Raw genomic sequence first — 19,471 nt, 5'->3', positions numbered from 1 at the left:
AGCCCTCCTGCTGTCTCTGGACTGATCAAGGGGTGGCTTTCTCTGCCCCGACAGCCCCTTGTCACCTCCATACGGCAGTGAGTGTGGCTGTGGCAGTTGTGCTCGCGAGGGTCCCGGGCATTGTTCTGGGGGTTCACGCACTTTAGCTTGTCCAACAACATAACAGACATGCGTCCGCTGTTGGTTCCTCCGCTTCCCAGGAGCCCAGGGACGGGCCGCGAGCTTGACCCGCCTCCAAGTCCCCTACACCCGACAGAGGTGCTTCCTGGGGCCGCTCCTGTCTGTCCACCGCTGTAACCCCAGCACCAGAAGAGTGCTCAATACACTTCCGTGCAGTGAACTGAGGCACGCTGCACCCAGCAGGCACCCACTTCCCAGGGGATGCTCTCGTGGGTTTCCTCTGCCGTCCTCCCAGCATACCTGGCGGTTGAAAAGTGGCTTTTCTGCAGTTTGTTGGCAAACGGGACTTTGGGGGCCCCGCTTGCTTCTCACAATATCCAAAGCATGGGCTCTGTTAACATCATGAGTCTGGGCCCGGCTGATGTGGCAGCAGGCACTTTGCGAAACAGCTAGACTGATAGCAGCAGACGTGGCTGCTTCTGTGGACACCTGGTAATCAGAGATATCTTCTTCTCGGTGCAGCATTATTTCACGGTCAACTTCAGCCACGAGAACCAGAAAGCCCTGGAGCTGAGGACAGAGGACGCCAAGGATTGTGACGAGTGGGTGGCAGCCATCGCTCATGCCAGGTATGTCTCGCCCGCCCCACGGTCCTGGCAGAAGAGGCTGAGCCCAGGGGCCCCGTCTGGAGCAAACCCAGGCCCTGGAGTGGGAGGGCGTGGAAAGGAGGGGTGTGGAGAAGGAGCCGTAAGGGAAGGCCTCTTGGGAGGGGGCGCCCTCAGAGCCCCAAGGCTCCGGGTCTGTAGCTCCCTCGGGTGCCCCAGGAGCCAGATGGGGACAAAAGCAAAGGGCTCTAGTATATGCTGCAGAGAAAGTGGGGCTCCACGCTGGATTGAATCTTTTGGGTCCTGGAGAGGTGACAGGCTTGTGGTCTGGGGTGTGGCTCCACAGCCGACAGTCCCCTGGCAGAGCTGAGTACTATCCGAGGGCAGGGACACCCAGATTCACCCCTCCCAACAGGTGATTTTTATGGCTCAGTAGAGAGAGGTGTGTTTCTGCGTCTGTCTGCCTATTACATGCAAGGTCCTGAAGGCAGAGACCAAAAGCGATCCAACATCCCCAAGACTTCTAGAGGCCTGAGCAAGTGCTCAGCAAGGTGGATTGGAAGAAGGCAGGGATGAACGAATGGATAGAGGGTGGATGGGAGATTGGATGTTGAGTTTGTGAAAGATGAATTGAGGGTGGATGGGTGATTAGCAGATGTGTTTACAGTATGAGTGATGGTGGATCCATAGACAGTTGTGGGTGGATGGGTGGGTGGTGGGTGGATGGATGGATAGGTGGGTAGATGTAAGGATGATTGGATGGACGGATGGATGGATGGATGGATGGACGGTGGGTGGGTAGAGGGATGATTGGGTAGGTGGGTGGGTATATGAGTGGGTGGATGGATATATGGATGGATGGGTGGATGGGTGGTGGGTGGGTGGATGGATAGATGAGTGGATGGAAGGATGGATAGGTGGGTAGATGTAAAGATGATTGGATGGATGGATGGATGGATGGTGGGTGGGTGGGTGGATAGATGAGTGGATGGAAGGATGGATAGGTGGATAGATGTAAGGATGATTGGATGGACGGACGGATGGATGGATGGATGGACGGTGGGTGGGTGGAGGGGTGATTGGGTAGGTGGGTGGGTATATGGGTGGATGGATGGATACATGGATGGATGGATGGATGGATGGATGGTGGGTGGGTGGATGGATAGATGAGTGGATCGAAGGATGGATAGGTGGGTAGATGTAAGGATGATTGGATGGATGGATGGATGGATGGATGGATGGACGGATGGATGGATGGTGGGTGGGTGGATGGATAGATGAGTGGATGGAAGGATGGATAGGTGGGTAGATGTAAGAATGATTGGATGGATGGATGGATGGATGGATGGACGGATGGTGGGTGGGTGGATGGATGAATGGGTAGGTGGGTGGGTATATGGGTGGGTGGATGGATGGATGGTGGGTGGGTGGATGGATAGATGAGTGGATGGAAGGATGGATAGGTGGGTAGATGTAAGGAAGATTGGATGGATGGATGGATGGATGGATGGACGGTGGGTGGGTGGAGGGGTGATTGGGTAGGTGGGTGGGTATATGGGTGGATGGATGGATACGTGGATGGATGGGTGGATGGATGGTGTGTGGGTGGATGGGTGGATGAATGGGTAGGTGGGTGGGTATATGGGTGGGTGGATGGATGGATGGTGGGTGGGTGGATGGATAGATGAGTGGATGGAAGGATGGATAGGTGGGTAGATGTAAAGATGATTGGATGGATGGATGGATGGATGGTGGGTGGGTGGGTGGATAGATGAGTGGATGGAAGGATGGATAGGTGGATAGATGTAAGGATGATTGGATGGATAGATGGATGGATGCATGGATGGATGGACGGTGGGTGGGTGGAGGGGTGATTGGGTAGGTAGGTGGGTATATGGGTGGATGGATGGATACCAGAGCCCTTCCTTGAGCTCTGGAACAAGTGAGCTGACCAGAAACCCTTTATTATGGCCACAGCATTGACGTTGACTTTGGGGTCAGGCCATCTCCAGCCCTCTCCTCAAGGAGTGTCCAGCAGTGGAGACCAGGTTCTCACACATGAACTTGTAGAGTCAGGCTCCGAGTGTGGTGCTGGGTAGACAGGTGTCCCCCAGGGATGTCACGGTCCAGTCAGGAAGACATTAGACACATTCACAACTAGCTCTGGTATCTGACAGCTGTGGTAGGGACCAGGCACCACGCAAAAGAGATGTTACTTCTATTTGCAGGGGTTGGAGGAAGCTGGAAATAGGGTGACACGTGACCTGAGCTGGAGGACTAGGGTCGTATCTAATGGGTTTAACTGTGAGGACTTTGGCCCCCAGCCCCATCGCCAAGACACTGTTGTAGGAGACTTCCAGAAACAGTAAAGAGACCGAGTGCGGGTGTTGGAAGGTGGACAGTCATACCCAGTCTTGGACACCCAGCCGAAGTTTTTGGCTTTTACTCCATGAACAGTGGGAGCTATGGAAGGTGTTATACCAGGGGAGTAACACGATTAGAGCTACGGATTTGAGTGGAAATTGCCAGTGTTGGGAAGGACGGATTCATGTGGGAAGAAGCCAGACTCAGGGGGGACGTTAGTCTCCCCGACACTGACCTAGAACCAAGAGCAGGGTTTCTAAGTGTTGAAGGGTTAGAGAATTCTGATTCGTTGTACATTTTGATGACCAGGATTACGCTGACTTAGAAAATCAATTAATATAGAAGTGTTTTAGAGACAGGGGGACACTGCTGTGTGTGGAGTCCAGCCTGGAAGAAACGACAGCCTGAGGTGGCAGGTGCTGGGCCAGGGTGGGGCCCCATCATTCACACACACGGGCAGGCGTGGGAAATGGCTCGACCACTTTAGAGAATTGGAAGGCCATTGCCTAAAAATTAGCAACTTAGAAATTGTCAGGCCTGTTGTATGGCCAGCAATGCCACCTTCTGGTACTGGTCCGGGAGGAACAGAAGTGCCCACGAGAAGTCTCCCGTGCTAATGTCCTTAGTGGCTTTGTGCATCATGGTCCCCAGACTAGAAATAGCCGGGGTGTCCATCAGCAGACAGACATACAGACACGCCCCGGAGCATGCACGAGACGGAATACCGCTCCGCGTTGGAAAGGAAGCCACCACAAATCCGCGTAACAAAACAGATCAACGTCAAAGTCAAAGGAAACAGAGCCAGACACAAAATAATACACACCGTGTGATTCCAGTTATGTGAGCTTCTAAATTTTTTTAATGTTTTTATTTATTTTTGAGAGACAGAGAGCTTGAGAAGGGGAGAGGCAGAAAGAGAGGGAGACACAGAATCAGAAGCAGGCTCCAGGCCCCGAGCTGTCAGGACAGAGCCCGACGTGGGGCTCAAACTCACGGACCGTGAGATCATGACCTGAGCCGAAGTCGATGCTCAACCAACTGAGCCCCCCAGGCACCCCAAGTTACGTGAACTCCTAAAACGGGCAGAGCTAACGTGTGGTGAAGGAATCTGGACAGTAGTTGGGGGTGGGGGGGTGGCTGGGAAGGGACGTGAGGGAACTTCCCGGGTGATGGGAACGTTCTTTTATCCCAGGTCAGGCACGCACTGATCAAAACCACTCAGACCTCGCACTTAGGGTCTGCGGTCTCCGTTCTATGCATGTTAAACCTCAAATTTTAATTATGCAGTCCCTTGGGGCACCTGGGTGGCTCAGTCGATTAAGCGTCCGACTTCAGCTCAGGTCACGATCTCGAGGCCCGTGAGTTCGAGCCCCGTGTCGGGCTCTGGGTTGATGGCTCGGAGCCTGGAGCCTGCTTCCGATTCTGTGTCTCCCTCTCTCTCTGCCCCTCCCCCGTTCATGCTCTGTCTCTCTGTGTCCCAAAAATAAATAAACGTTCAAAAAAAAGAAAATTTTAAAATAAAAAAAAAATAATAATAATTATGCAGTCCCAAATCTCTGACCTGCCTTTTCTGTGACCAGCAGAGAAAACTCCCTTTTAAATGGTTCAAGTGATTAGGTCAGGCCCACCTGGACACCCTCCCCATCTTCCCGCCAGCAGTGTCGTGTGTCGGTTAACGTGACCAAGGGAGAGGGGTAGCGGCCCATCCGATTTATGGGCCTGGGGCTTAGGAGGGCTTGCGCACCAGGCCCGACTTGCTTCTCTGCTGTGTAACTAGGGGGAGACTACAGACCCTGAGCCGTAGTTAGCTCCAAGTCTAATACATTGTGTGTGTGTGTGTGTGTGTGTGAGAGAGGGAGCCTGACGGCCTCCCGCAGCTATATCTGGTAGTAAGTGTTTCTGCCGGTATTTTGTTTATATTTTATTTGTTTACATAGCAGATACATTCTACACACAAAAATAAGCACTGGGACGTATGAACGGCATCCAGGGACACTGTGTACTCTCCTGCATATGTGACGTCCCAGCGTCGGGCGGGGGGGCCACCTCTGAGCTGTGCGCGAACAGCCGCGTGTGGAATGTTACACCCGCGTGTGCATCACCCACAGGTCGGGAGGGGAGCTGTGTGCCGCCGACGGCCACGCGGGCGCGTGCAGACCCGCGTGGTCGGGGGCTGCAGACCTCGTCTAGCTCCAGCCTCCACGCTAAGTGACTGTCGTTTGGCACGAGTCCCGTCCCTTCTCCGGGCCTCAGTTTCTTCATTTATAAAATGAGACGGTTGGTCTTTCCTGCTTCCCGAGCCCCCTTGCAGCCCCGAGTCTGGGTCTGTAAGGACGGTGCTGCACAAAGAGACACTCAGTACCTCGTCTCTGGAGGAGGTGGGGGGAGGCGGGAATAAGGGAGGAAGGGAGGCAGAAGCCGCCCAGACAGTCCTGCAGATGAGACCTCGCTCGGCTCTGAAGCGGAATAACTCTTTGGATCGTGTCTCCCTGGAATGAGGAGGCCCCTCCGTGCTCCCGGCCCAATTCCCCTTGCGAGTAAAGTCGACGGAGCCTCTCGGGAAGTGGGAGAAACTTTAAAACCGAATATTCTGGCTAACGTTCATGCTTGGGATGGAGGCACAGAATCATTGGAATCAAATAGTTCCGCAAACCAGAGACGCCCCTCACACAGCGTTTACCTTGAGACGGGGCGGGCCGGCGAGGGCGCAGCTGTGCTTTCTGGATCAGGGTGTCCCCCAGGCCCGCTGCCCCCTGCCCCCCCACACCCTCCCGCCTTCGGGCTCAGCTGAGGGAGCCTCCTCGGACACAGTCAGGGGACCAGGTGTGCCCCACCACCCCCGACACAGCCCGTTTTGCAGAGCTGTTCCCCACCCACGGCCTCGTGGGGTCCTCCTGTCTCTCGGGGCTTGTGGGGAAGCTGTCATTGTCCCATTTCGGTCTCAGAGCACCTGTGTGTGGCTCCTGAGTCGGTGACAGCAGCCAGCACCCACCCCGCCGAACAGCCACACCCAGGGCAGCCGGAAAGTCACATCAGAAGATGCCAGATGGAAAGGTGTCCCCTCGATTGGGCAAGTGGGAGCCAGCTGGTGACCCCCGAGAGGGACCCAGGTCCTGTGGGCGCTGGTGGCTGACCCAGGCCGGCCTGGGCTCGGAGCGAGGGCAGGAGAGACCGCGGGGACGATGGGGGAGGGCAGGCCACTCTTTCCACAAGCCTGCAGAGGTGGGAGGGGGCTTGGTCTGTGCTCCGTGTGGAGGACAAAGCCCATGGAACAGGCCGCTGCTACTACAGAGGGAAAGGCAGGGTCTGGGGCACGGACACTCGGGGTCCAGATGGGACTTGGGCTTGGGCAGGGATGCCAGGGGAGGGAGGAGCTGGGGACCCAGCACAGGAAGCAGGGAGGGGAAGATGGGGACCCAGCACAGGAAGGGGGAGGGGAAGATGGGGATGGGGCTTGGCGGGGGACCCAAGACCCCAGACCTTCTCTCGGAGTCGACGTCTGGCTTTCCAGTTCCCTGCCCTTCTGCCCTGTGAGGCTGCACCCCTTTCCTGGAATGGGGTCTCTCCCCAGCTCTGACACCTGCAGATGGCCGTGATTGTGCTGTGGGGAGTCAGGGAGAGCTGGCCCAGACGCAGGTGACCTGGCCCATGACCTTGGGTGTTCCAGGCTCCCCACCGCCCCTCCTGCCCCCGGTTGTGATGCTCCGCAAATGTGAGGTGACGCCTGTTAATCTGCACAAATGCTGGGCTGTCTCTTCCGCCCCCTGCTTATCCTTTGGGGGGCCCTCTGACCTGTCCCCACTAACTTTCCGGCTTTGTTGCCAATCACCCCCACACAAGCCTCCCAGCCAAGGCTGCCCTTGGATGGGCGCGTGCCCAGAGCACACCGGGTTCGTCATCAGAGGCCTGGGCTGCGGGGACATAGTCCGGGTTGGAGACGGCATTTCAGCTGGACCCGGGGCTAGCCTAGAAAAGAGGACGGGGCTAGCACAGGGAGGGCAGGGGAGGTGGATTCCAGACAGGAGGTCTGTCCCGTGCAAAGGCCTAGAGCTCCTGGCGGGAGAGCGGGACCCGTCGGACCCAGAGGTTGGAGCGTGAGACGGGGGCTGGGGAGGAGGCGGCCAGGCCGGGGCCCCGGGCGCTGTGTCCTGAGTGTGGGGGGGAGGCCCCCCTTGGGCTGGATCTCTAGGGGTGCTGGGGGCTAACCTGCGGCGTCCATCTGTCCATAGCTACCGGACCCTGGCCACGGAGCACGAAGCGCTGATGCAGAAGTACCTGCACCTGCTGCAGATTGTGGAGACGGAGAAGACGGTGGCCACGCAGCTACGGCGGCAGATCGAGGATGGGGAGGTTGAGATCGAGCGGCTGAAGGCAGAGGTGACCGCTGGCTGGGCGCGGAGGGGGCCGGCGGGGGTCCAGGCCCCAGACCGGCACCTCAGAGCACCCTGGGCTCCTGCAGGTGGGGCGGGGCGGGGGGCGGCGGGCCGGTCTCCAGATGTAGACGCAGCAATGCAGGCGGCGCGGGAGGGGCGCGTGGCCGGATCTGGGTTCGGATCCCACCTCTGCCACTGAAGACGGGCAACTGGAGCAGGCGCCCTAGGCTCTGTGCCTCAGTTTCTTCATCTGTAAGGTGGGCTTTTCGCCAGCACCCAGCGAGGTTGTGCGGATGGTGTGAGGTCACGAGTGCATTGGGGGTACTACGCCGAGGACCACGCTGAGCACTCGGCGGGGGGCACGGGCCCGGTCATCGGAGCGTGCGCTCCCGTGTCAGCACCACAGCAGCCCCTTCCCCTGCCCGTTGCGGGGAGCACTCTCACGGGGTCGTCGGGCAGCCGTCTGGAGGCTGCGCTGCTGCTGGACTGAGCCCACCAGGCTTTGATCCCAAGTGTCGTCCGCGAAGCAGTTTCTCGTCAGAAACGCGGAACCGGGGCCTCCAGCATCGGAACCTGCGCTCCCACAGCCTCCCAAGCAAGCCCCTCTTGCGTGAAAGCGTGGGAGACGCTCTTGGCCCTTAGACACCCTGCCAGCCGTCTGCCCACCCTGGAAGTATCTGACCCCTCACCCCACAGCACACTTGGAACCGGCTGGCCCCGTCGCACAAGAGCCGTGGACTCGGAGCGGAGGAGGGGACGTGAACGCACAGACTCTTGCAGCCAGAATCCGCTGCATAATTTCCAGGGCCCAGTGCAAAGGAAATAGGCAAGGCCGTGGCTAGGGCTGGGGGAGTCCGCCCCCGTCCCACGGCCCACCACCCCAACCCAGGTGACCCCCAACTTCAGCCTCCACCTCCCCCAGCCTCTGCACCATAATGCACTATGTTCCCAGATTAGGGGGTCACCCACCTGGTGCACTGGCTGCTGTCTCCCTGAGACACCATGGGCCACGCCCTCTGCACCTGCACCCAGGCCCCTGCAGGTGGCACAGGGTCTCCAGTATCCCCTGCGCCTGCCACCCGTTGCCTCCAGGGCACAGGGTAGCCATGGTCGTGGGTCCCAGGGTGCCAGGCTGTGGGGAGGGGGCAGCTGAGAACCTGTCCCGGGGAGGCAGGAACATACGTGAGCCGAGGCCCTAAGCACCTGGGGTGTGCTGCACTGTCCCATCTGATGTCACCATAAAGCACAGATTCCAGAAGGAAATTACTAAGAATTTCAAGATGGCAGCTGCACGGGTCCCACCGTGTGCCCGCGAAGCCAGCTCTGCCTGGGAAGTTCACAGACTGAAGGTCACCACTTCCGCCTTGGTGCTCGGCAGCCAAGCTGTCCGGTGCCCTTGGAAGTTGAAATTCAACGAAGTTTCAGGTTCAATATTCCTTTTCCCATCCTGCACCAGGCACCTGCAGAGGCGCCTTCTCAATCCCTCCGTGACCAGCCACTCAAGGAACCAGGTGCAGAGACAAGTCACGTGCCTGAGCTCACATAGCTGGGACCAGGGCCCAGGGCCGCCTGTCCACTTGCCAGTGTGTCCACCCTGCCCGGAGCCCCTTCCCACATGGCTCTGGGATAGGAGCTGGTCCTGTGTCTCAGCACCTGGTTCGATCTGGGATCGGCCGCACCCTGGAGGCCACTCCCCGGAGCTCCCCAGCCTGGCACACACCCCCGAATTGGGGCTCCACCCTGTGAGGAACCAGAGGCCTGGCCCCAGTCCAGTGTCACTAGATTCACAAGCAGGGGTGTCCAGGTGCCACTCACTCAATCACTGACATGTGCCTGCAGCCACCTGACCACGGCTGTGGCCTCGACTCTTCCCCCAGGCCCCCTTTCCGGTCAGCCAGGACTCTGGCACCTCTTGGCCACCGCACATGCTGGTGCTCCTGTTGGAATGGCCCTGTCATCCCACCTGTCCTGCCTCATGGAATCCTACCCAGTCCAGCACCCCTCCCAGGGAACACCCCCTAGTCCAGCACCCCCTCCCAGGGAACACCCCCAGTCCAGCACCCCCTCCAGGGAACACCCCCTAGTCCAGCACCCCCTCCCAGGGAACACCCCCAGTCCAGCACCCCCTCCCAGGGAACACCCCCAGTCCAGCACCCCTCCCAGGGAACACCCCCTAGTCCAGCACCCCCTCCCAGGGAACACCCCCAGTCCAGCACCCCCTCCCAGGGAACACCCCCTAGTCCAGCACCCCCTCCCAGGGAACACCCCCAGTCCAGCACCCCCTCCCAGGGAACACCCCCAGTCCAGCACCCCCTCCCAGGGAACACCCCCAGTCCAGCACCCCTCCCAGGGAACACCCCCTAGTCCAGCACCCCCTCCCAGGGAACACCCCCAGTCCAGCACCCCCTCCCAGGGAACACCCCCAGTCCAGCACCCCCTCCCAGGGAACACCCCCAGTCCAGCACCCCCTCCCAGGGAACACCCCCAGTCCAGCACCCCCTCCCAGGGAACACCCCCAGTCCAGCACCCCCTCCCAGGGAACACCCCCAGTCCAGCACCCCCTCCCAGGGAACACCCCCAGTCCAGCACCCCCTCCCAGGGAACACCCCCAGTCCAGCACCCCCTCCCAGGGAACACCCCCAGTCCAGCACCCCCTCCCAGGGAACACCCCCAGTCCAGCATACCCTCCCAAGGACAACCCCCAGTCTAGCACCCCTTCCCAAGGAACACCCCCAGTCCAGCACCTCCTCCCAGGGACCCCCTGGCTCACCACCCCTGCTCCCCGACATCCCCACACCCAACCTACTGGGGACTTGTAGGGCCAGGCTGTCTTTTGTCACTCTCCCTCACACCTGGCACATAGTAGGTGCTCAGTGAATAAATGTGCGTCACACTCCACTGGGCCCTGGAGGTATGGAAGTGTCCACCCCTGGGGTCTAACTGTGGTACCATGAAATCGGCATTGTGATAGAGCTTGCGGTGTGAACCAGGCAGAAAGTGAGTTATTTTACATCCAGAGAGAGTATGGGTCCATGTTGCATATGGTGTTAGAAGGATTTGCACACCAGAGAAGGCGAGGGTGCAAAGGGCGGGGCCCCTCTGTGGCTGGGGAGCAGCAAGCAGGTCAGTTGTGTGTGTGTGTGTGTGTGTGTCAGAGGCAGCAGAGGCCCCACATGGTGCGAATTTGGAGCAGAGCTTCCTCTGCCCCCTAGTTTTCTGGGGCAAAACGTTCTTCTGAAGGGACTTTGAAAGAAAGGCCGTCCTGGTAAAGCTCTCAGGCTGTGGTCTCTCTGTGTCTCACGCACACGTCCTGCAGGCCAGGGGGATGCAGCCTGTTTGCAGGAAGTAGGCCGTGAGGGAGGCCGGAGGCACCGAGAAGCCGAGCGAGTGATGAGTGACCCCCCGGGAGGAAGACAGGCCTCGGAACTTGAGAGCTGGAGGGATCTGAAGACGCTGAGCCCACAGAAGAGGAAGGGACTTAGCCAAGGTGGCTCCAAGGTCACCCGAGTGATGGAGTCCCAGCTCGGACTTGGCTCTCCTGGTTCCGGACCCCTGGCCTGCGTCTGCCAGAAACTTCCTCCTCCTGAGGAGCCGGGCCTGCAGGAAGGGTGTACGTTCACCCACCACAGTGTCGCCTGCGTGGCCCCAAGCCTCCAGGGTCCCCCTGACCTCCCACGGCCAAACAAACCCCGGCGCCCTGTCTCGCACGTCCCGAGGGCCTGCAGGGCCTCGCCTTCTCCTGGCCACCTCTTGGTTCCAGCCGGCTCCCCCGTCCACAGCAGCGGCCCGAAGGCAGCCCTCGGTGGCCACCACGCACCCCTGTCAGGGTGGCCCAAGTACCTCGGCGGCCACAACCCCTCATCGCGGGGGCTTCAAGCAGCGAGCGCTGCCCCTTCACGCACCCAGGGTCCAGCGTGGGCCCTGCTCCCGCGCTCTCACCAGAGTCGGGGCCACGGCCCACGGGCCCCGGGCTCACGCGTGGGAAGGGGAACACCTCACACTTCCGGGGACAGAGGCGCATCCCAGGACCACGCCCACCGTCGGGTGGCAGAGGACCAGAGGACCGAGAAGCCCAGTCCTGCGTCGTCGAGCAGGAGACCCAGAGTCTAACGACTGCCCGACTGCTTCCCCCTTCGGTCCCCAAACCCCGATGCGGCTGGTGTGCAAAATACGGAACAGACTGTGCGAAAGGTTGGACACAGTGGCGGGGGAGGGGGGCTTCCACGGCCATCGAAAACCGCTCCCAAACAGAAGACACGGCTGCCCTCACAACCTCTGCCCTTCCGGTCACGGGGGTCTCTCACCCACCTCTCCCCTGCAGCTACCAAGCCCGTCGCCCGCCCCGTGGCGCGTGTGCACCGGCTCTTGCCAGCTTGCGGGAACTTGCTGTTTCACCTTCCAGAGGCACTCAGGCTGGTTTCCCGACTTTGGCAGCTTAAGACGGGCCACGGTGGGCGTGTTTCCCCCGTGGAACTCGGCACGTGCTGCCTGTCACAGCTTTTCTTTCAGAGAGCTGGTCATCAAACGTTTACCAGCACACCAGTGTCTCATTTTGTCTCGGGGCCAGCTACATAATTTGTGGGGCCCGAGGCAAAATGAAAACGTGGGGCCATCAGGAACTTCCAGACAGCAACAGCAGAGCCTTGAACCAAACCTGGGGCCCTTAGGGTCCGGGGCGCAAACCAGCCCTGAGGCCGTGCGCACTCCCCCCTCCAGCCCCGCAGCCGTGTTTCCCTGCAGATCACGCCCAGACAGAGCTCCGCACCGTGCTGTGTACCTCTGCTGGGTCTCTGGGCTCCCCGGAGCACCTGTCAGGCCACAGAGCTCTGAGGACCTTCTACGACAGAGGGGCATCTCTGGGATGCTCAGCTTGGCTCCGTTTCCTTGCTTCGGTAGCTGTCTTCCCTCCATTTATGGTTGGAAGTAAATTTGGAGCGCTAACGTAGGGCCTACGGGGCAGGGTAGGAGTTTGGAGGCTGTCGCCATATTTTACTAGCCTGGAGCACTCAGTTATAGGCCCGGAGCACTCAGGATCCTGGAGTCTGACTCTGGAAGAAACCGCTGAGATCTTTGGTTCAGGGATTCGTTCGGAACCAGTCTTGCAAACAGACTTTGACGTGGACCCCCACCACGTGAGACGGGTCGGCGAGGACACCGCTCTGGGGGAGCAGGACAGTGCCGTGTGACCCCTCCCCGCACAGGCCCACCTCCCTGCCTGCAGGCTCGCTCCTCGCCTCCCCTGCTGCCCCGTGCCCTTGTTCACACCGCCCCCTCTGCTGGACGGGCTCCATCCCATCGCCCTCCTGTCGGACTTCGACTTGTCCTTCAAAACCTCTTTTGGATGGCCCCTTGCTATTTCCCTGGTGAGACCCCCCCCCCACTGCAGGAGCTGCACGCCTCCGTTCTCACCTTGTCCTGTCGGACAGTGAGTGACCTCTGGGGGCATCTGACCCCCTTGTTAGGCTGGGAGCCCCCAGGGGGATCTGACTCACCCACTTCCAGCTGTGTCTCACCAGAGCCCAGCACAGAGACGTCCCCAGGACGTGCTGATGGGCTTGGCCCGGGAGGACCAAGATGGACGCCTGTGTGGCTTAGAAGAGGCCAGAGGGAGTCGAGAGGGGAAGAGAGCTGGGCTGTGCGGCAGCTGTTTGAAAAGCAAGAAATACAGAAATCGTTAGCAAAACCTTGGCTGTTTAGCAAAAAGCAACACCGTGGGCTCATTCCGCCGTCAGTTGCCGTGCTGACTAAATGCACTCTGCACCGAAGACCCCATCTTGGAGGCGCGGTGGGGCGGGCGCCGATGCTCAGGGCCCCAGAGTGTGTGGCAAGCAAGGGATTGCCCCCCCGACGGGCCAAGCAAGCCAGGCCACAGGGTCGCAAGTGGGCAGGGCGAGCGAGACGCCGGCGTGAGCCTGGCCGGGCCGGAGCGGGGTGCGAGCCAGCGGGTTGGGGTAGGAGCCAAGGTGCCAGCTCTCTGTGGCCATCGCTGACGAGGGTCAGCCGAGCAGGCCCTGGGTGCCCACCAAGCCATCCCCAGAGGGACCTGCCCGGTGGGGAGAAAGGCTGCCTCTGTGGGCCCACTGGGGCCGCCAGCTCCTGGCAGGGAGAAGCCACTGCCCAAGACCCCTGCCGGGTCCCTGGGCTCGTGGTTCCCCAGAGTCCGCCCCCCAGGGCTTTCCAGTGCCCCTGTGAGCGACACAGCGCCTGACCTAATTGCGTCCATTTTTCGCCCTGGCCCCTGCGGAGGAGCCGTCCTGGAAAGCGTCTCTCCGAGAAGAGCACCATCAGTTTTAAGAACAGGCTACTTACACGCGTGCGTGCACACACACAGACGCACGTCACCGCTGTACAGAGAAAAGGGTACCGTGTGCAGACGGCCGCTGGGAAGAGATAATGTCGGGCCAGAGGTGGGGGTGTTGACCGGGCATCCCCACGTTTCTGAGCTAAGAGCCTGTGTGTGCGTGCGTGTGCGCGTGCGTGTGTCCTCAGCCCTCTGGCGTATGGATCAAAGAGTCCGCCTCTGCCAAGGTGCAGATGTTTGCAGAGAGCTGACAACAAGCCGGGAGGGGTGGGGGGAGGGGGAACGAGAGGAAGAAGGGTCCGCGCCGGCCGGAATGCTCCTCGGATATTTTCAGCCACTCCGCAAGCAGAGGCTGGGGTAATTTTAGCAACCGGGGCGTGGAGAGGGGGTGACTGCTCCGTATTGCTCCAAAAGTGCTCAGTTGTGAGAGCCCATTCATCCCGTGGCGCGGCTCGCGGCCTCGACGGGACAGAGCCACACGCCCTGCAGAGGGCGCTGTGGCCCGCAGCGTTTGTAGGTTCCCCTGCGCGGCTGCCCTGCGTTCCTGTGCCTGCCGTTTGTTTGGTGGCTGCTGGTCCGATTCCCTCACGTGGACGTAGCCCGCAGGCGTGTGCTGAGCGCCGGGAGCGCTCTGATGAGAGTGGCAGGCAGAGACGGGGGATGCCAGCTCTTGAATGGGGGTCCACAGCCCCCGTGAAAGGCGCCCCGGAGTGGCGGGAAGGAGGCTGGAGGGGCTGGGTCCCCGAGGCACCCCCTGTCCCGGGCCCCGCCCCTCGGTTCTGTTCTTGCAGCTCTGCTGACATCGGTCGGCCGGATGGAGGTGCTGACGCACGATCCCCAAATCGGCCGGATGGAGGCTTTTTAGGGCAGCTCGGACGTTCCTTCCGCGGGGCTGTCCTGTGTTTCCAGGCCGGCAGTTTCCACAGAGGCTCCCGGTCGGAGAAGTGCTTCAGGGCTGCCCAGGGGAGGGGACAGCCAGCGGCTTTGCCTCCGCCACCTGCTTTTCTCTGACGGCAGCAGGGTTTTGTCGGAAAAACCAAGGGGACCACCCAAGTGTCCGCTTACGCGTGAGTGCATTGCCAAGGGCGGTGTGCAGACAGCACGGAACCCTATCCAGCCTTAAAGAGGAAGAAGAAGGAAGGGGTCCGCTGACCCCTGCGGCAGCGTGGACGAACCCTGACGATGTCGCAGCAGGTGGACTAAGCCAGACGCAAAAGTTCTGTAGGGTTCCACTTCCACTCGTGACAGGAGGTCCCTAGAGGAGTCAAGTTCACGGAAGACAGGACCTAGACGGTGGGGCCAGAGGAGGGGGGAACATGGTTTAATGGGGTCAGAGTTTCAGTGTGGGAAGGTGGAAAGCCCTGGAGATGGACGGTGGGGACGGCGGCACACTGTGCTTCATGCCAGTGACCCCTGCACCTGAAACTGGTTTAAATAGTTGTTCTATGCTGTTTTGCCACAACAAAAATTCAGAAATAAAGGGGCTGGTGGTTTGGGCTGTGGGGAGGAGAATCACAGATTGAGGCCAAAGCTGCCACATTGCACTGGGGTGCCCGCTGCCCGGAGAGTGCGGGGGCCTCTCGCCAGGAGCTGGGGCCTGGGTGTGCAGGTGGGCAGCTGCACACAGAGCAGGGGACAGGAGCCCTCGGTGGGGTGGGGAGTGGCGGGGGCCCCCACTCACCACCGCGCCCTCGTCTCTTACAGATCGCGACTCTGCTCAGGGACAACGAACGCATCCAGTCCACCCAGACTGTCACCCCCAACGATGAGGACAGTGACATCAAGAAGATTAAGAAGGTGTGTACCGTGCTCTTTTGAGAGCTTCCCGGCCCTGCCCGGGGTGGGCACTGCCACCGACTGTCTTTCCACCCCCAGGGCCGGCCACCCCCTCCTCGGCCCCGGCCTTGGACTGGATGCACTCTATTTATAGGTGGGGAGGGCAGGTTCCAGAGCGGAGGGAGTTGGGGGGGGGGGGCTGGGACGGGAACCCAGACCGAGAGGCTGTCGGCCAGGAGCTTCTCCCACAACACGGGACAGCCTCCTAAGGCCACAGTCCCCTCCCCATGCAGAGCCTTCTCCTCATGGCTTTGGTCCCCATCTCCCCCCAGATTGGAAGTCCACGGGGCCCCAAAGCTGACCCTGCTGCTGTGATCTGTGGGAGCCCAGACGGCATGGGGACCCGCCCAGTGGCTCTGGGTACTGACCCAGCAGCCTGGGGCAGCCATGGGAGCAGGTGCAGGGGGAAGTGTGTGTGTTTGGGGTCTTCAACCCACACGGCGTGGGGGGCTTTTTTCTTTTTAGTTTGTTGCCAGTGCTTTAGAAGCTAAACGATCTGGATTTTGTTTCTCAAAAATAGAAGTAGCCAACATTCATTAAGCATTTTCTATGCGTCAGACCCTTCACGCAGAGCCCTCTAGGGTTTTGCCATCATCCGCATTTCACATGGGGGGCAGCTGAGGTGCAGAGAGGCAAAGCCACTTGCCCAAGTCACACAGCTGCTTGCGGGTGACGTTGAAACTCCAGCCTCCAAGCTCCAGAGCTGCCACCTCTGTCCCCGGGACACACTGCTGCCCACGCAAGCCCCATTAGTCCCCACCAGCTGGCCTCCTGCGTCGTCAGCGGGACCTGCCAGGCCCCCTCAGGCACTGGGCTTTGCCACCAGGTCTGAGCCGAACCCCACCAAGCAGGGCTCCCCTTTGCTGAGGCTCCCCTGGGCTTCTCTGCCCGTTTGGAGAAGCATTCTGGGTGGAACATCTCCCTGTGCCTGCCGAAATCCCCCTCCCTCCATCTCCACCCTCCTGGAGCCTCAGGCGGGCCCCTCCCTCGTGGAGAGAGCCTCCGAGTCTAGAAGGGGGCGGTCCAGACTCAGGGCCGGCCGCCTCTCCAGGGCAGATGCCCCCCAGCCACACATCCACATCCTGACTGTCCGCGCACCTTTCCAGTGAGGTTGTGATGAGCACCTGTGCCTGGCCCCCAGCAGGCGGTCCCCAGGTCCCCAACCCTGCGGCAGGAGCCGGGTGGTGCCTGGCCTGGAGGCAGGTGCATCGGAAAACAGTCGTCTCCGTGGCCATGAGTCAAGGTCCTCTCCCAAGCTCTTGCCAAAGTGGCTGCGCCCAGCGGCCCAACTACACTCCCGCCAAGTATCTGTGCCCATCTCACCGCAGAGGCCAGAGGAGGGCTCCAGGCAGGCCCTGCTGAGGCCCCAAGCACCAGATTAACCAATCTGCCACATTCTGTTCAATTTTTCAATCGCCCTCTATCCCGATGAGTGTTAATTGAGGCTTCTAGGCTTCCAGGCCAGTCGTTAGACGAGGTAAGGAGTGAGGGAGGCCCAGCACGGCCTGGCAGACGTCTGCCCCCAGCCCCTCCCGTGACAGAGACTCAGGGCCACATGTCCCCTGCCTCTGAGGCGAGCTGGGGGTCTGGGGAACATGCAGAGGTCGGGGCGGGGCCTGGCACCTACATTTCCAGCAAAGCTCCTGGGGCAACACGTGGAGTCCAGGCGCCCCCTCCTTAGCCCCTTCATGCAGATGGGAAAGCGGCTTATGGGACCCGGTGACTCGCCCAGGGTCTCGCGGGCAGGCCAGGCCCTGGTCCCAGCTTACCTCCCTGCACACCCCACCGCGGAGGAGGCAGCGAGACGAGGCGCCCCACCCTGCCTTGCCCCCCATGGAGGCCCCCCCCCCGGACCCTCGCGGAAGAGCCTCCCCCCACGCCGGGTCCCTGGCGGCAAAGCCCCCCACTGACGGACCCCCAACCCTCCCTACCGGGGCCCTCGCGGCTGAGCCACCCCTGATGGCCCCCTCCCCCCCGGCCGTCCCCCAGGTCCAGAGCTTCCTGCGCGGCTGGCTGTGCAGGCGCAAGTGGAAGACCATCATCCAGGACTACATCCGCTCGCCGCACGCCGACAGCATGCGAAAGCGGAACCAGGTGGTGTTCAGCATGCTGGAGGCCGAGGCCGAGTACGTTCAGCAGCTGCACATCCTGGTCAACAACTTCCTGCGGCCGCTGCGCATGGCCGCCAGCTCCAAGAAGCCACCCATCACGCACGACGACGTCAGCAGCATCTTCCTGAACAGGTGAGGCGGCCCCGGAGGCGGAGGGCCCCTGAGCCGCCGTCAGCCCGTCACCGTCACCGGGGGCGGAAGTCGCCCCGAAAAGCGTGGGCGCGGGGCGCGGGCGGGTGGAGGCGCGCCGCCTGGACGGCGCGTCCGGAGACGCCTCTGATGGGCAGAGCCTGGGGGCGGGGTGCTGTCGGCCTCAAGCGGGCACCTGCCGGGGCGCCAGACGCCTCCCCACGGCGCTCGCCGGGCCCTCGGCTAAGAATCGTTCGGCGCAGACGTCGGCAGAGCGGCCACCGAGCGCGTTTTGAATCGGCCTCCAGACGCGGCCGTAACCGCCTGGAGGCCGGGCTCCGAGCCAGCGGCCGTCTCTCCCGGAAGGGGACTCTGGCGCCCGCGTGGGGTTGGCGGCGCCCCGGGGGCGGGCCAGCAGCGGCTCTTGTGCCGTCAACCGCGTGGTCGGGGGAGTTTCTCGAGAAATGGTTTAGATGCGCTTCTCAGTGGGTAGTAAAGTTGAGTAAAGGGGATAAAAACGGGGAAAAAACCAGACCGCAGTTTATAAGCGATTACCGCCCCCCCCCCCCCAGGAATTACAGCGGGTCGCCGTGTGGCCCCTAGATGTTCATACAGCTGTGACCCGCCCGAAATACGCCCGGCGCAGCCGTGTCACTGGCGGAAACCGGCTCTCCACGGGCGGTCAGGACCCGGGGTCCCCAGGGGCACAGGGCCCGTGGGGCGGCCACGGTTGAGGGAGAGACGCAGATGGGGGTCAGAGGTCCAGCTGGAGAGGCCCAGAGTCACTGGAGTGGGTGGGCCTGAGGCCGAGGATGTGGCCGCAGCACCACAGCGGGGGCGGGAAAGAGACCATCCGGGAGGGGAGCAGACTTCAGCCTCCTAAGACCTTCCAGAAACCGAGCCACTGGGCCTCACGAGGTCGCTTTTGAACCTGGTAATGTCGAACACGAGTTTTAAGCATTGCATAAATGCTTCTGTTCACTTCTTGAGACAGAGAAGATCAGTTACTATCTTTTTGTGAAATCGGGTAACACTGCAAAACCTACAGCTGGATCTTTCAGGCGCGGCGGCTTGCCGGGTGTCCCGGGCAGCACGGCACGGTCCGCGGACACGCGCCGTGAGCGCCTGCGCGTCTCCATCTCGAGGCCTGGGGTGGAGCCCAGGGAGCTGCCTCTCCAGCAGGGTGACAGGTGCCGTGGGTCACGGGCCACGCTGCGGCGGGGAGCTTCACGTAACCGCGGGTGGCTCGCTGTCCTGGAGGCTCCGGGAGGCCCCAGGTGACCTCCCCGAACGACTCGGGGGGTTGGGGCACACACCCCGAAATCCACATATGACTCTGGACTCCCCGAATCTTAACTACTAGGAGGCTGCCATTGACCTGAATTCTTGCTGGAAAAGTAGTCTATCTACGTGTATCTCGTACACCACACGTATCACATATCGTATCGTCACAACGAACAAGCTAGAGAAAAGAGGACAGTGTTGGGAACGTCACCAGGAAGAGAAAATACCTTTGCGGCCGGACCGTGTTTATCAGAGAAGTCGCACAAAGTGGGTCTGCAGCCCACGGGTCAGCCAGGCCTGGAGGCGTCGTTACATCCGTGTCTCTCGCGGTTTTGGCCCAGACTGCAA

General features: G+C 61.0%; 1 protein-coding gene across 2 annotated transcripts in view; it reads left to right on the top strand.

The window, feature by feature from the left end:
* Positions 1 to 19,471, top strand: part of RASGRF1 (Ras protein specific guanine nucleotide releasing factor 1) — a 100,434-nt gene that overhangs the window by 25,168 nt on the left and 55,795 nt on the right. For both annotated transcript variants that reach the window (XM_043554604.1, XM_043554603.1), the window contains exons 2-5: positions 643 to 749; positions 7,319 to 7,466; positions 15,468 to 15,560; positions 17,589 to 17,842. In XM_043554604.1, coding sequence (XP_043410539.1) covers positions 643 to 749; positions 7,319 to 7,466; positions 15,468 to 15,560; positions 17,589 to 17,842 — 602 coding nt within the window. The remainder of the gene's footprint in view (positions 1 to 642; positions 750 to 7,318; positions 7,467 to 15,467; positions 15,561 to 17,588; positions 17,843 to 19,471) is intronic.

This window comes from Prionailurus bengalensis, chromosome B3, assembly GCF_016509475.1.
Source record: "Prionailurus bengalensis isolate Pbe53 chromosome B3, Fcat_Pben_1.1_paternal_pri, whole genome shotgun sequence".
NCBI classification, from domain to species: domain Eukaryota; kingdom Metazoa; phylum Chordata; class Mammalia; order Carnivora; family Felidae; genus Prionailurus; species Prionailurus bengalensis.
The sequence above is the reverse complement of the archived record's forward strand: the minus strand, read 5'-3'. Positions and strand labels throughout refer to the sequence as shown.